This window comes from Cariama cristata, unplaced genomic scaffold (genome assembly GCF_000690535.1).
Source record: "Cariama cristata isolate BGI_N322 unplaced genomic scaffold, ASM69053v1 scaffold36513, whole genome shotgun sequence".
NCBI lineage: Eukaryota > Metazoa > Chordata > Aves > Cariamiformes > Cariamidae > Cariama > Cariama cristata.
The window spans coordinates 51,544-67,045 of NW_009607482.1; the positions used below are offsets into that span (position 1 = coordinate 51,544).

Sequence of the window (15,502 nt, forward strand, 5' to 3'; positions counted from 1 at the left end):
GAGAAAGGGTCTTCTGTTTGGTGCTGGATGCCTTTGTTTAGTTTAAATCATTACCGGAAGCATCTTTAAAATGAACTAGCTTTTCCATGCCACTATATGACTGACCAGCAAAACCGCAAATGAGACTTAATATAGCTGGAAGGCAGCAGAGTGCGGCGAAATCAAGGAGTTTGCAGCAATTCTCCGTACGTCTGAGCAAGAGGGACCTGACAGAAAGTTTTAAAGTTCAAGACATGCATGGAGCAATGGGCCAAACTGAATCACTGAGCAAAAGCAGCCTCGCAAATGTTTTTATAACAACTTCCCCTCCCATTACTCTGCAAATGTGGCTATTAACGCAGAAAAACAGCAGGGCTGACATGGGACTGGCTACTTGGACCCGCAGAGGTACTGAGGATCTGGGCCAGGGTGAAATATTGATTAATCATCTTGTCATGCTGGTGCTTTGTTAGATTCTGTAGATAGGACTTGAGGTGGTAATATGCAGCTCCTTCGCCTAGTAAGGCTGCTGTATCACCTGGGAATGATTTGTTGACTTACGGAAAACTACTACAGTGGGGTGAACAGTAGGATGATGCTGAAATAAGCCTAAGGTTGTTTTAAAAAAAGTGTTGAAATTATTTCTTTCTTAAAAAAAAAAAGTCACTGTAGCAGAAAGCCAGAAACACTGGTCCTCACTTAGCAATCTGTTTGCATCTGTGTCATCTGTGTGGTCCCTCAGGCAGGGTATGAGGCAAGGACAAAAAATGTCCAGTCGTCTTTGTTTATTTGGGGGATGAGATGGCTAATCAGATCTGGGTTTGCTTTACAGTTGTTCCTCTGGGTGCATAACTCTGCCACTGAGAAAAGGCAATGCAAATCAAGCTCATGATAAGGTATCTCCATGGAGTTGAAGGCCATCCCCCCGTGAGACGTTTCGCCCCCTCTGCTCATCGCACCCTGCAGACAGTGTCGCTGGGTGGGACACTTCAACACAAAAATACAAAGCTCAAGGCTCTCAGTGGGAACATCAGCCCGGGATTCGATGAGGTGGTGGCAGCCGCTCCCCGATGGTCAACAGATCTGGTTATGTGCAGGTTAAACTAACCCTAGGGCTCAGCTCAAGGAGTACTTTCCCTGACAGTTATATGATGGGAGTGTGCTACTGTAACCCAGAACATTAAACCCAGGGGAAACTGTCCCACCCTTTCTCCACCTCCCCAAACCCCTTTCATCTAGGGCAGGTGAGGGTAGAGCTGATAAGAGCTGTCGTTGCATCAAATTAAAGGGGAAAATGATCTGGAAAGTTGTTTGCAGATAAAGCTTGACTTGATTAATCTATTTGTTCTCTTTATTTGCAGAAACCTAAAACCAAGTTTCACGGTGACTTTAACTGCACTAAAAATAATAGCATATTTATGCAATTATCTGCATGTACTTGACTATTGGCTGAGGCCAGTGAAGTGAGTACAAGAACATGCACACAGTTTGAGTTTTTTTTATTTTATTTTAATTTTTTTTCCAGGTGTGGTTTAGGTTTCCTGCATGAAAACCATCGGCCTTTAGGGCTCAGCTTGCCATTAAGCTGTGCGTGAGGCTCGCGAGCTGGAAGTGCAAACCAAAGGCAGCCCACACCGGGTTTGGATTCAGCCCTGCCGATGCCCTTGTTGCTACGTGATGGTTACAAACCAAGTCCTGGGCTGAAGACAATAATGACATATATAGGTTATTCTGAAACATAACTTAAGGATCTGGTGAGCTACAAGAGGTCTTGGTGTACTGAAACAGGCCGAGAGAGGAGCACCCCTTCCCTGCGGCCTGGAGGCCAAAAGTACCAGAGGTCTTCACCTTTGGAAGTACTTTTGGCTTTGGTGGAGTCAGATTTAACCAAACCTCCTGCAAATCACACTCCCTAAATGTGCCTTTCCCACTGGGAGAGTGCTGGATTTAATACACAGTTTGTTACTAACTGCCCTGGGTTACGCTGCGCTCCCGCATTGCTTGCTCCTGTCAGCTCTCTTGCATCTGGTGATACCAATCCTTGGTCCCACTGAAAGAAAAGACTCCACAGTGTGCCACATTCACTCTTTCGAGTCACTTTTAAACTTGAAGGACAGCCCTGTGCAGCAGCTGCAAAGATCAGCTGGGGGTGGCAGGCAGGGACATCCCCATGGACCCCTTTGGAGCTCTCTCAGTCCTTCTAGTGATGGGAAGAGCAGTAAAATGTGCATTGCCTGGGCCAACGCTGGCATTTCCTGGACATCCCACCTCCCACGGCTCTGCAGGTTGTCCAGAAGAAGCAGGGCTTTGGACCCGATTTCAAAGGCAACATTCAAACTAAATTTTTTTTTTTTTTTTTTTTTGGACCCTGAAGGTTCATTTCATGCAGTTGGAGGCCCATTTAGCTTCTCAACTCTGGATTTTTATCATTCTGGTGAGTCAATGTTTTGCTATTAACCCGCCAACTCGCTGCTTCCCAACGTCCTGACGGGCAGCAGGCAGGTTCATCACCAGCCCAAGCTCAAGGCTCCACAACAGCATTTGAAGGTGACCTTGCACCAATCCCACCTGTAAAATGAGTTAAATATTTCTATTTGCCAAGGTAGTGTTTTGAAGCTTAAAGGACTGATCTAAACCCCTCCAATGGTCTACTGAAAGACTCTGGATTGGGTCCTAAATTGCATTACCAAGTCCAAGACACATCACGGTACCCCATCCTCTGGTTATCCTTATCCTCATGACCCCACAGACATCGTCTTTGCTCCCCAGACTGCACACGAAATGTGCCATTTTTGCCCTGACCCAGACAAAAACAAGACAATAAGGAAAAAGATCCCTTCAGTTTTGTAGTCCTTTATTTTTTTTTTTTTAAGTTGATCCTCCCATAGTAATGTACTGAAATGCGTAACAGTTACATTGTACAAAGCATTTAAAGAAAGTACCTCAACTTGCCGATTATTTCAAAATGAGATTATAAACAAAAGGAAAAATAAATCTGGTCCCTCACTAAAGGCCAAAAAAAACCCCCAAAAATAACTGAATACCTTCCGTTATTTATTTATTTCTTTAAAACATAAATTTGGAACACTTCATCTTACAAATAGGATTAACATGAACATAACATCACACAAGCTCGCAGACAACCAGCATAAAATATTGGGTACAGTTTTTTAATCAGAAGAATCATGCTTTCATGAAGAAATTATAACTGTTTATACAATCGAATCAATTTACTGTATTACAAAAAAAACCTAAGTCGCATCTATAGTTATTTAGTTCATTAAAAGGCAAAAATAAAATAAAAGAGGAATGTAAGAAAATTTCAAACACTGTTTTGCACTCCCATATACATAGATCAGTTCACCTCACTTTTTTTGAAGTACATGGGTGCCTTACATCGTAACGCAGTGGGGGACTGGAGCAGTGCTGTTTGTTACAGGAACAGTGCTATTTTAATCAACAAACAATCGTTTGCCAACAAATAAATACATGGTACACACAACACAAAGAAGAAATTAGAGGGTAGGGGGAAAGGAAACAACACAACAAAATAGTGACATGATTGTCAAAAATTAAAAACTCCTTACAATGATTTGAACTAGTGGTGCTGTCGATGAACGCGGTGCTTTCACGGAATTATCTGGATGATTTAGCTTCTTGGAGTAGTGAACATTCATAGTTTACAATATACACAAGCCTCTTATGTATTGTTTCTCAGAGTTCTTTTTTTTTTTCCTTTTTTTTTTTCCTTGTTTTTCCTTTTTATTTAACAATGCGGTTGAGAAGGCAAAAGAATTACGGAGAGAACAAAATAGTCCCTGTTACTTCTTTCTACATTTACGATGGATAGTGTGCATTTGATAGAACTAGTTTCTTTCTTTGAAGGGCTAAAATGCATAAAGCTTTAATGAAGAGATTTGTACATAAAAGCAACTGTTCCCAATCCTGTGTCAAACTATCTCATACAAAAAGAAAATCAATTCAGTTCCTACTTTAAAGGAGTGCCATGTGTGTATCAATGCAGTCTTAACCCTTTTGCCCCTGCCCCTCAAAGCCGGGTGAACTGGAAGACACTTTTTCCCGGCCCCAGTTTACATAATCCACTGAAATTTTTTATTTTTTTTTAAGTCGCATTGATCCTCCAGAAGTCAGCAGCTGCCTTTGCTGTGCAAAACAAAATATTGAGAATAAATAGTTTCTTTCTTTTTAAAATTATTCAGTTTAAGGTCACCGGACTTTAAATGAGTGACCCTGCAGATTTATAAGGCATTCTGCTCAGCAGTCTTTTAAATAGTCATATATGAAAGAGCCATGCTACTGGTTTGGACTTGGTCCCATTCTCGGTAAGACTTCACAATGTCATACGTGACTGATGGATTGAATGGCGCTGGATTCTGCAGCGGCTCTCGCCATACTGTGCCACATATTGGGAGAATTGTGGGATGCAGAATGAAGGGAGTCCTTGTCGGAGAGAGAGAGCATCATCGCATATGCCTGGACGGGGAAAGAAGGAGGACAAAGAGGTCACGATCCTGCAGTGCGGATCTGAGCTCGGACCCGTGCCACCCCTACGTGGTCAGGGCATAATTTAGGCTACAACTGCTATTCTCAACTTATTTAAAGAAAATCAAAATGCGTTAGGTAAAACCACTGTCAACCTTTTCACTGACACTTTTGACTCAGTAACAGTAATAATAATTTCTGCTTTCATCTGGCTTCACAAAGCTCTGAGAAACCTTTGATAGTAGACAAGGTCCCAGAGTCTCCTTTGCCTTCAGATTCTTGGCACGGGAGGCTCTTTTCATGAGCCTGAGGAATCACATTATCCCTTGGCTGGTCCTGTATTTCACCAAATACCACAGTCTCCTTTGCTGACCTTTTCTACAGGCATATTCTGCAGTTTTTAAAACAAGGATCTTTTAAAGGGGCTAAAAAAGACCCATTTTAATCAACGTTTTAAAAAATTTCAAGAAATAGCACTAGGGTATCAGTCCAGTTACTGCTGTTTTAAAAACATGCTGAGGACCTAGAGGAGGTACCATCCAACAAACACTAAAAAAAATACCAAAAAGCCAAGCCAGCCAGAAGATTGAGTCACATCCCTGCAAGGCTGCAGCTAAACTCCACGGCATCAGCGTGACCTCGCCGGCTGTCTGAAAGCAGAGTGGGACTATTTCTTATCATGGCATTTCTGTGGGTGGCAGACAGGAACAAAACCAGCAAAAAAGTACAAAAAGTCTCCACTATCGGGGACCAGAGCACCCTGCCACGTCTCCCCGGGGAGATGGGAGGGCAGGGGGAGGTTGGGGCAGGCTGAGGTTTGTGGCCGTGGAGCACAGACCTGTCTGACGAAGCCGAAACGACCTTGCCTTCCACACACTAACAGTTTAATCCTTCAGGTATTTGGCGACAATAACATTTTAACTGACTTAAGCTTTTACCTGGGATTTGGATTTCCTGTACAAGGGTTGCTTTAGGTCCTCTGGCAGCTGGGAAGTATTGAAAGCTGCCAATTCAGCTTCACTATATTGATTTTCTTCCATTTTCCTCATTTTGAGACTATCTGTGAAGTGCCTTATGTGGTCCAAAGCCGAAAGTCCAGTTTTATTATACTCCTCCTCCTTATACCTACAAAAACACCACGCAGGTTTTAACATCAGTTAAACAACCCTCTCTGCGTTCCCTCCGTCCCCTCAAATTTAGACATCAGAGCAATTTCCCCCTTTTTTTTACGTTCATAAACCACCTTGCCCTGTGGAACTGTGATCCTGAAATAAAAGGAATTCCCCTTTCTTTTCTAAAAAGGAGAGGGGGAGGCAGCAGGAGCAGGGGAAGGAGAGGTCGTCTCTCTCCTGGTGTGTCCACAGCCTTTCACAAGACCATTATGGGAGATCCAGGTCCATTTACGGAGCAGATAACGTCTCTCCCATGAACGTTTCCTGTCTCACCCAGAACCTGACAATGGCTCCCCAAGCACAGTTATTTTTCCTCTTAAGGGCTACAGATTGCATGAAGAGACTGAAAACAGGGCTGGTATTGACCCAAACACAGACACACGTTGCTATCGTAACTGGGAAGCTGGCTACTTCGGGCCGGTTCCCACAGCACACAGTTTGGTGCTGGCACTCTTGTATGGTTTATTGTTTTTATTCTGCATATCGGGCACACCAATACTCGGAAGGAACCAACCTGCCAGGGGAAGCTTTGCAGTTCATGTCCAAAGTACTCGTTTCCTCGTAATCCTCCTCCGGAGTCCCCTCGTGCATGTCACTCGTAACAGGCTCTTTGACTGCTTTCCCTGCAATTTCACTCTCTTCATCTTCTTCGTCCATCATTACTTCATCTTCTGCCTCTTCGTCATCCAGCAAATCTGAGTTCTGGCTGGCTACCATGGCTTTTTCATCCTTAAAGTGGCTGCCATTCATTCTGAAAGTACCAAAAACGAACCCAAGCAATAATCACAAATCAGTTATGAAAGCTCCTCACCAGCAGATTGTCGGAGGCAGATCTGAAAAGGATCTGTCCCAGTAGAATAAAGTGATTTCTGTATTTTGTATCTTGTTTAGCTTCAGACATTTAGGCAGTATTGGAGAAAATTCCACTCAAAAATCAGTGGGACGTTACAGTACCATCAGCATGGGATTTTCCTGTTATCCTGCTAAAACTACTGTTCAAGCGGAGGTATGTTCAGATATCCATTCCAAATTTTCTCACGCATTATTTCATCTCATGTTTCCAATCAGATATGTAGTCTGGGCAAAACAAATCATTGCCTTTTAACAGAAGCCGTAGGGGCCAAGAAACTCTGAAAATCAGATCCGGCATTTTCAAAAATGACATCCAATACTGCATTCAGAGTTTTAAAGTTAAAATTACATGCATAATTAATTTTGCACACTACCACCCATTTGGAAGCCATACTCCTTCACTGAACATATGGATTACACACATGGGAACCTAAGGGACTTCAGCTGAAGACCTGAAGAGTGGTCTGCAATATTGCCTCCACCCTGAATTACATTATTGACTGATTTCAAGGGTAAGAAGTAATGAAAAGAAAGGTCATATAGCATTTTAAGTGCATTTATTCTTATTAAATGAGTAATTATAGTAATACGCACATGGAAAACCATTTGGTCTACTCGCTGTTATTACGCTGTCCTTCGCTTTCAGACAATGACTTCTCTTAACTACTTCCTATGGGATTTTTATCAAGGACATAATATCCACACTGAAGTAGGGGCTCGTTTGCTAACGGCCTCAACCCTGTAGGATTCTGAGCATCTGCAGCTGCATGGTGCCCACCACATTAAATGAGAGGTAAAGAAATTCAGCACCACAACCACCTCAACAAACGCACGGCCAGAGGTACTACGGTGTGGAAGGGCTGCACTCGGTGGAGCCACACAAATTCACGCGACCAGCGTATCTGCTCTGCTGCGTTATGTAGCACGGAGGCCTTGATTCATCTATTGTTCTCATTGTGCAAAAGGTCCTTACTCTTCCAGGAATACAGTTATAAAAATGGAAACTTTATTGTCCGCCCGCAGTTTGCTTCAGAGTCTGTGTGCTTCAAACTGTGCCGGACAATATGGAATATACCAAAAGTTTGAGCAAGATAAGGATGAGCCTTTGCAGCATATTTGGTATTTAATGTTTGACTTACTGTTGTAACAGTTATACTTTCTTATGGAGGGTACACAAGTGAATGCCAGTTTCTTATACAACAATAGCATCGTTTTCCTGAACATAATAGAGTTTCACCTATTTTCCGAGCAAATTCCAGCTGATAGTCATGAGTTTAGTATTGCATTAAAAACCAAACTAGGGAATGGTCTGTTTATTTCACAGTATCAAAAAAAAATCTGAGGCTGTGCAGAGTTGGGAGAGCTGAAGCAGCCACCCCCCTCTAAGATAATCAGAGAAATATCTCTTTATCATCTTTTATTTAAATAGGCAGAAGTAAGAAATTGTTGAGCACAGTTTGGGCTGCCAACTTGCTTGTTATGCTCAATTGAGGCTGCTAGAAATGAAAGGGAGATGGACTACAACCAAAGTAACAAAAGCCATGTGATTGAGAAAACAGATTCTCTAATTATGCTTTCAAATGCAGCAATTTGCCAGGGATAAAATATCCGTCAAGAGCAGTCTGAAGTGCCAAATTTAGAAAGGAAACACTGCACAACCCAGCAACCTTTCCACTTTGCTGACTTCCTGTCGGAGGACATGTTGAGACCAGATGTGCAAGGAAAAAATCCCAAGCCCTCATTGCCAATCAAGATGGAATGAAATTTGAATATGCATGTAATCACTTAATCCAATACTTTCGTGGAAATTGTGTTATGTCCACCATTTTTATCCCTTCACAAAGGCATCTGGAAATTGAGAAGACAGCGAAGTTTGTCACCAACCGTAAGAAATTTTTGATGCTGATAATGTAATGCCAATTCAAAGGCGCCAATAATGCATAATGCAAGACCAATCTCAAAGAAATATGTAGAGCTGATGTGCGTATCCATGCTACAGCCTTTTCTGCTTAGCTGTATTTTTATTAGCTGAAAATATTCAGAAGTGGTCTCTCTTCTGTTAGTTCAGAAGAACTGAAACACCCATATACCTAATAAATCTTAGTAGGAAAAAGTCTCTCACATGCTAGAGCACTGTGGACTACCAACGCCTACCCACAGCTTCACCGGCTTTTTGCTGGTCAGCATCTTTCCTGGGATCGAGTTACTTATGGGAAAGGACTTTCAGTTATAATCTTTCATTCGATCCAAGAATTTAACTTAGTCTACTTTATTAATTACACATTTAAATTGCATTTAAATCGTAAGGCTCTCTACATTTAGCCACAGGATGTAGAATTCACTTGTTCCGCCGTGAATGTTAAATGAAGGAATTCTTCAACAAACTTAAATCAATGATGGGAACTTGAAATTGAGAGCTCCTGAAACAAGGAGAAATATGTTCATAGATGGAACCTTCTGTCCAGCATCTGCCACCGGGAATTTGATCATGCACGATGGGGAGGAAACCAACACGTTTCTTTTCATAACACACCAAGGTGAACACTGAAGCAACCAGACTGCTAAAATAACTCTGGCTGCAGACACCATCAAAAGTGAAAAATCAGGTTCAATAAGTGAGCAAACCTGGAAAAAGAAGAGTGGCACCTTTAGTATACCGATCAGACACAACTCACCTCTCCTCTGAGTTTCGGGGGGACTGATTGTTGTGGTTGCTGTTTCCAATAAAATTCCTAATTTCTGTGAAGTAAGAGTCTTCCTTGTCATCTAGGATTGCCCCTGTGCTTTCCAGTTCTGAGTGAGGTGAAGATGTTGCAGTACCTTTAAACAGAATAGAGGATTTTTGATGTTGCCTCTTTACATTTTCTGTATTTAACCATGTAAATCGAATTGAAATTGAAACAATGGTTAAAATGGATGGGAGCCAGAAACAGTTGGCTATAGTAATCTATCAGCTTTTCGCCATAAACCCAGCAATTAGAAGGGAAGCAGTATTACCCATGGGCGAAGGTGGTTTCCAGCCAAAACGACTGCTTGCATGCTGGGTGCCATTTCCACGATTTATAATCGCTTTTGCCAACTATCTATTTCAACATCTCCCTCCTGCTCCCCGGCAACTCCAAGACCATCAGACAATAACTGTGTTAGACCAATGGCTGAACTGAGCAAACAGAACTTCACTTTACCTACTAATTATGCAGATTTGCTTAAAATATGGAGCAGTCATTGACATAATCACCCAGGTTCATTAGCACTGAGACCAGTGACAGATGTCCTTCTCTGAGCATCAGGGAAAAGACAGCTCTGCATTCACTGCATGTACCTGGTTATTTCCAGTGGAGCAAAATGTAGATTGAAAAGACTGCAGAGAGGGTTTTCATTAAACCCTGCAGATACCTAAACCAGACCAATGATATCCATTACCTGCCTCTGCCTTTGCTGCTGCTGTGCGGTGACCGATTTGCTTTGAGGCTTGGGAGGCACCATTACCTCCATAATAGCTAGTGCTTTGCAGCTCCTGACAGTGGGAATATTTTAGAAGGTGCCAAGAAAATCTTTCAGAGTGCCCCCTGAGACTCTAACTCTAGGACTCCGATTGAGCGCCAAGTGATTGCGGAGATGGGATTAAACCAATTTTCCCAGTCTGTTCTCAAAATGCTATGGTTGGCTTAATTAAAACCAAAAGAAAAGACATCATCCAGTGGTATTAAGTTATACAAGGGTAGAGTTTATGCTGGGATTTTCAAAGCACTTTAAATGTCAGCAGAGCTTAGGCACTTACATATTTTCCAAAAACCCACTCATCAGAGCAGACGGCACAGAGCAACGTGTGCCTATTGACACTCAGTAGCATTGAAAGTGAACGTGCAGTCCCTGTGTACGAACGCCAGCGGTACATAGGGCACGCTGGGGAGGGAAAAGGCGTACATACCAGACATGTTCCCGTTCTCATGCTTTTTTAGATGTCTGTCAAGATTGGTTTGTTGACCAAAACACCTGTCACACAAGTGACACTTGAATGGCTTCTCTTTATTGTGGATGTTACGGACATGTCTCTGCAGGTTAGAAGATATGCTAAAGGATCTGTCACAGTATTTGCATCTAAAAAAAATGAAAACAAGTGGGTAGAAAAGGGTTTGTTAGTAGCTGGAAATGTAAGATTTGTCCTAAGAGACGTGAAGCACCTTCCGGGCTCAGCCTCAGTACCCAACTGTAGTTTATTGAGGCAAAACCCTCCCTGAAATAAAGACAAGTTTTGGTTGAATAACTGGAGAGCCGTGCTCTTGGAATGGAGACATCACTTCTACGGTAGGTTTTTTAGCTTTAATTAACATTAGGCTTTCTATTTTAAATACCAGCTTTAGGAATAAGCATAATATTTCAGAGTTAATGGCATCAAATTAGCCAGGGTAATTGATTCCCATGTTTTTAAAACTGTTGCACGCAAAGTTGGGAAGTTTGAAAACAGTAGGGCAATAACTATTGTTTCATGTGCTGCCAATACAATACAATTAAACACTTTTGGAAAAAACATGAAACAGATTTCTTTTAATGCTCAAATAAGGTAAAAAGGGCTATTTCTTTTCCTATTCTAAATTATACTGCGTGATTAGATCTTTTCTTGAGGAATTAGCTTGCTCGATTGCTAATCCCAGAGGAAATTTGGTTATCTTGCAAAAACCAGCAATAAACAATCCCAACCTTTAATACCGTGCCAATGTGAGTAGTTTAGTCTATCACTCTGGTACCAGAGGCATCAATTTTCATACTCTGCAGCGATTTGGAGTCCCTAAAGCCTTTACTGTATTGCTCTTTAAGCCATTACTAAGTCATACTATAACTATTCCAAATTCTCTGGCTGGCAAGTAGCCAACAGTCTTCACCACTTTATTTTTTCAATCTTTTACTTCTCCTGTGCTTCTCTTACACTTGTCAGTGATGTCAAATTTTTTTTAGTGCTGAAATCGTCCATTATGCTACTAATTGCTCATGGCTTTTATGTAGTGGACGAGTATAATATGCATCAAGACCTTCCTTCAATAAAATTAGATGTGAATCTCATTTCCCAAAGAGACTAGAGGCAAAAAACATATTGTTTCCTCACAAACAATGAGCTTACTCTGCTCTTTACAGCTCATAAAATGCAGAAATTGGTGCATTTGTTTTACTGGAACATGAACTGGCTTCTTTCCAGTTGATTTAAATTAGTCTTTCATTTTCAATAAGGTGAAGCTTCTACACACATTTCTGCATGTGACTGTCCTGGATACAATATCACATACATACTCTTAGCAACAAAAGAGTACACCCACATGGGTTTTGGTTAAGAAGACCTCAGAAAGGATCCAGATTAGGCAGGAAACAAATAAATACAGGAGCACCTTTGCAACCGGGACCTTTCAGAAATCAGATGATTGACAAAACACCCAACTTTAGGCTGCAAATAACACTGCAGAGCTCTTACGAAAAAAATATTTTTGCAAGGGAAAATATGACCATGAACTCTATTGAAAATCACTTCAACCGTGCTGGTTCAGAAGTGCCAGCTATCCTGCAAGGCAAGGGCAAGACTTGCAGGAGGTGCCTGGACGGCTGCCGAAGCCAAAAGAACTTCCCTAACTCGGACCAAAACCTTCCTCCATCTTCACAGCTTCATTGCATGGAATGCAAGAAGCCCTGTTTGAGACCAAAACGCAATGGTGGGTCATCGAGGCTAAGGAGCGAGCACTGGGGCTGCCCAAGCAAGGCTGTTGGAACACTCATTCCTTGGTTTTATTCACTTGACCACACCACAGACAGGGGTAAGGGGTCATAATACCTATAGGGCTGCTCTCCAGTGTGCGTCCTCAGGTGACGTGTTAGGTTTGCAGATCTCGGGAAAATCTTGCCGCAGTATCTGTGATAAAAAAAGGTTTTATAAGACAACGAAATCTTCAATGGCTGCGTCCTAATTTGAGCACAGCCCAAACTGAATCATTAATATATGGTACTATTGGCATTGCTTTGGTGTAACAACATTTCAATAAAAGCATTCAGCAAATATAAGTGATTGAGACGCGCACACACACAGAGGAATGGGACTGGAATTACTGGCACCTATCAGCTTTTCTTGTGCGTAAGCCAGGGATATATGAAAACATACCGGTTTTAAAGATCACCCCAAATTTCTAAGCTCACTAGGTGATTATTGGTCACATTCAGATTTGGAATCCAGAGAATCGGTTATTAAAGCCTTGGATTTCTGCCTCCATGTAAGGAAATTTCAAACCTTTCAACCAATTCTACGTGTCAGCAAACGTGACATCATTCTGTGCACTGAATAGGATCAGAGCAGACAAGACTCAAAGACCTAATCCATCAAGGTATGTTTCTATAACAACATGTCTTGAAAGAAGGTGACATGTTTTCAAAAAGATCAGATAAACCGATATGCCAGTGTCAAACGCCTGCGCATTCTGGAGATGATATAGAGACCTAAATAATGCAATTTAAAAAACATTCTCCAAACTCGATAATATGTCACAGGAAAAATAATGGCAAAAAAAAAATATTATGGTGAGGTTTCCCCCTTTGTTCAAGTAACATTAATATTCAGTTTGTAATTGGCCCAGTTCTATTAATGACATTCAGCCCATTTTTGCATGGGGACAGAGCACACACAGCACTCTCTAAAGTGAATAAGGGTGGTGGCTGCTCCACATGATGACTTTGAAGATTGCACCCCTTCACTTTTAACATCCCATTTGTTTTTTCACAACGTGATGTATAAGCCTTCAAAATACCCACACAGCTAATTCTACTCTTCTCGACAAAGCTCCCGTTCATTTTGGTTGCACGTACAATGACTATCTTCATAGTGGTTTTTTTTAAGTCTGTACACATAAGTCCTAATAAGTCACGTATTTTATCACTGATCCCTTTGGATATTAAAACCAGAAGCCTGAGAAAAAAACGCGTCTGTAGTTTATGATCAAAAAAATCAATAATGAAAGCACATTTGTGCATATGAAAGTGATGAGAAAATTTGGAAAAAGAATTGTTTATATAATAGTTTCCACCTCATTTATCAAACCCCTATGATACAGGGCAAATTCTTTGTTTCTGAACACCAGTCATTTAATAAATAAGAACCCCAAAGCAAAATGCTTTCCATGTTTTGTCAGGCATAGAGAGCCCTGAAAGACCCACCGCGGGCCCCGTCAACCGTCGGAGCCAGGGGGATTTTGGGATCCTGGGAGGGCAGGGTGGGGTGGTCCTGGGGCTACCTGCAGGTGTAGCGCTCCTTGCCCTTCCGCAGCAGGGTCTCGGGCAGGGCGCTCGGCGGGGCGCGGAAGTTGAACATGGACGGCACCGACTGGATCAGCTCGTTGGCCTCCGGTTTCAGGGCACTAAAGCTCTCCAGCTTTTCGGCCATGTTTTCTATAGCTGACATCTGCAACAGAAGATAGTACAGAACGCATCAAGGTGAATACTGTTATGGCTTTCTGCCCTCACTGGAAACCCGAAATACAAAGAACATACACTGCCAAGAGAAAAATAAAAGGGAAAAAAAAAAAAAAGCAGCAGGGCAAGGTGGTGGCCACGAGGTTGTCCCACTTGGAATAATAATGAAGGCCAGTACACAGTTGATCCTCATTGCTATATTGGAAAGCTGCTTCCACACAAAATCTAAATTAGCCAGTGTTCATTTCTTCTTCTTTTTAAGCCTCAGCTTCTATGAAATTCCAGTTTATACAGTCATGCTCTGTGGGTGCGTACCTATGAGTCTATGCATGCCATCTACTAAAATCACTTGGACATTTTTGACCAAATCAACAGAAAGAATAGAGATCTCAACAATAACTGAACTCCCCAAAAGTTTGGGATTTTTTTTTAAAGGACTTGCAGAGGACAAAGAGTGCAGAGGAACTACTACTATTACGAACACTCTAGCTCAACCAAGGGCTGCAACAAGCCAGATCCAGAGAGGCTCCATCAATGTCCCAGTCACATCCAACCACTCAGTCCAGTAGTCTTGCCCATCACAGTCAAAGACCATGAGATAAATCCATAAGAAATGAAGCTTTGGATGGTTTGGTGCTATGTGTTTACGCTACCTGTTAGATGTCTATCCTATTTTTCTACAGCCCCTTAATATTCCTGCTCTCCCTTTAGTTGCTTGTAAACCCTACGTACTTTGGGATGTCTCCACTCCTGGTTAGCTGTCTGTAATTTTCAGGGAGTGGGGATTAAATAATTTCTGGAGAACGGTTTCCCTTAAGGTGTCTGGAACTGACCATGAAAACCTGCTCCAAAACCTCAAACATTGTTACTCGGAGATTTCAAGACTGCTGCTGAGCCTACTGACAGGCGAGGGTAACCATCTGCCTCTTCATGCCACCACAAACAAATGAAAAGAAAAGAAACCCAAGATCTCACCTACAGAGCATAAAAACGACAGCATGAGCCCTGTGCAATACCTTGCTTGTAAGGAAGGAGGAAATCATACGAAAGACAAGACGCTGAACGCTCCTCAGCTGAGAACAACTTTACAGCCCATTCTTCAAAATCTGTAAAACACTGCCCTGATTGTTGGGGTTTTAAAATTTTATTTTAATAGGAAGAATTGCACATTTGTTGGGTTTTTTAAATTTCATTTTAATGGGCAGAATTGCACATTTGTCTCCTGAATGACTATTCACATGCTGGTTAGCTCTGGCTTTGGGTTGGCTTTTTTTTTTTTTCCCTTTAGCCTGTAGCCTGCCCTCTCATTTCATGCTCAGATTCCTAATGCTGAGTACAAATTGCAATGTACAGGGTACCACTGCCAATTTGCCAAATGTCTTTCATCAAACACGGTGGAAAAAAAAAATAAAAAAAAAAATCTCTGAGGGAAGTCAAGATACATTTACTTGTCAGGCAACAAATGTGAAAGCATTGCGAGGCAGTAGGGGCTGTAAGCTCTGGGGTTTGATTCATAATCACTCAGCTGCTAAAACATTCTCCACAGATGCAAG

At 41.9% G+C, this 15,502-nt stretch overlaps 1 protein-coding gene across 4 annotated transcripts in view; it reads right to left on the reverse strand.

Annotated features, from left to right (window-relative positions):
* Nucleotides 1-3,328: 3,328 nt before the first annotated feature.
* Nucleotides 3,329-15,502, reverse strand: part of MECOM (MDS1 and EVI1 complex locus) — a 36,855-nt gene continuing 24,681 nt past the window's right edge. For all 4 annotated transcript variants that reach the window (XM_009696727.1, XM_009696726.1, XM_009696724.1 and 1 more), the window contains 7 exons: nt 13,772-13,938; nt 12,325-12,402; nt 10,438-10,607; nt 9,182-9,326; nt 6,169-6,405; nt 5,421-5,607; nt 3,329-4,473 (listed from right to left, as the gene is read on the reverse strand). In XM_009696727.1, coding sequence (XP_009695029.1) covers nt 4,339-4,473; nt 5,421-5,607; nt 6,169-6,405; nt 9,182-9,326; nt 10,438-10,607; nt 12,325-12,402; nt 13,772-13,938 — 1,119 coding nt within the window. In that variant the 3' untranslated portion in view covers nt 3,329-4,338. The remainder of the gene's footprint in view (nt 4,474-5,420; nt 5,608-6,168; nt 6,406-9,181; nt 9,327-10,437; nt 10,608-12,324; nt 12,403-13,771; nt 13,939-15,502) is intronic.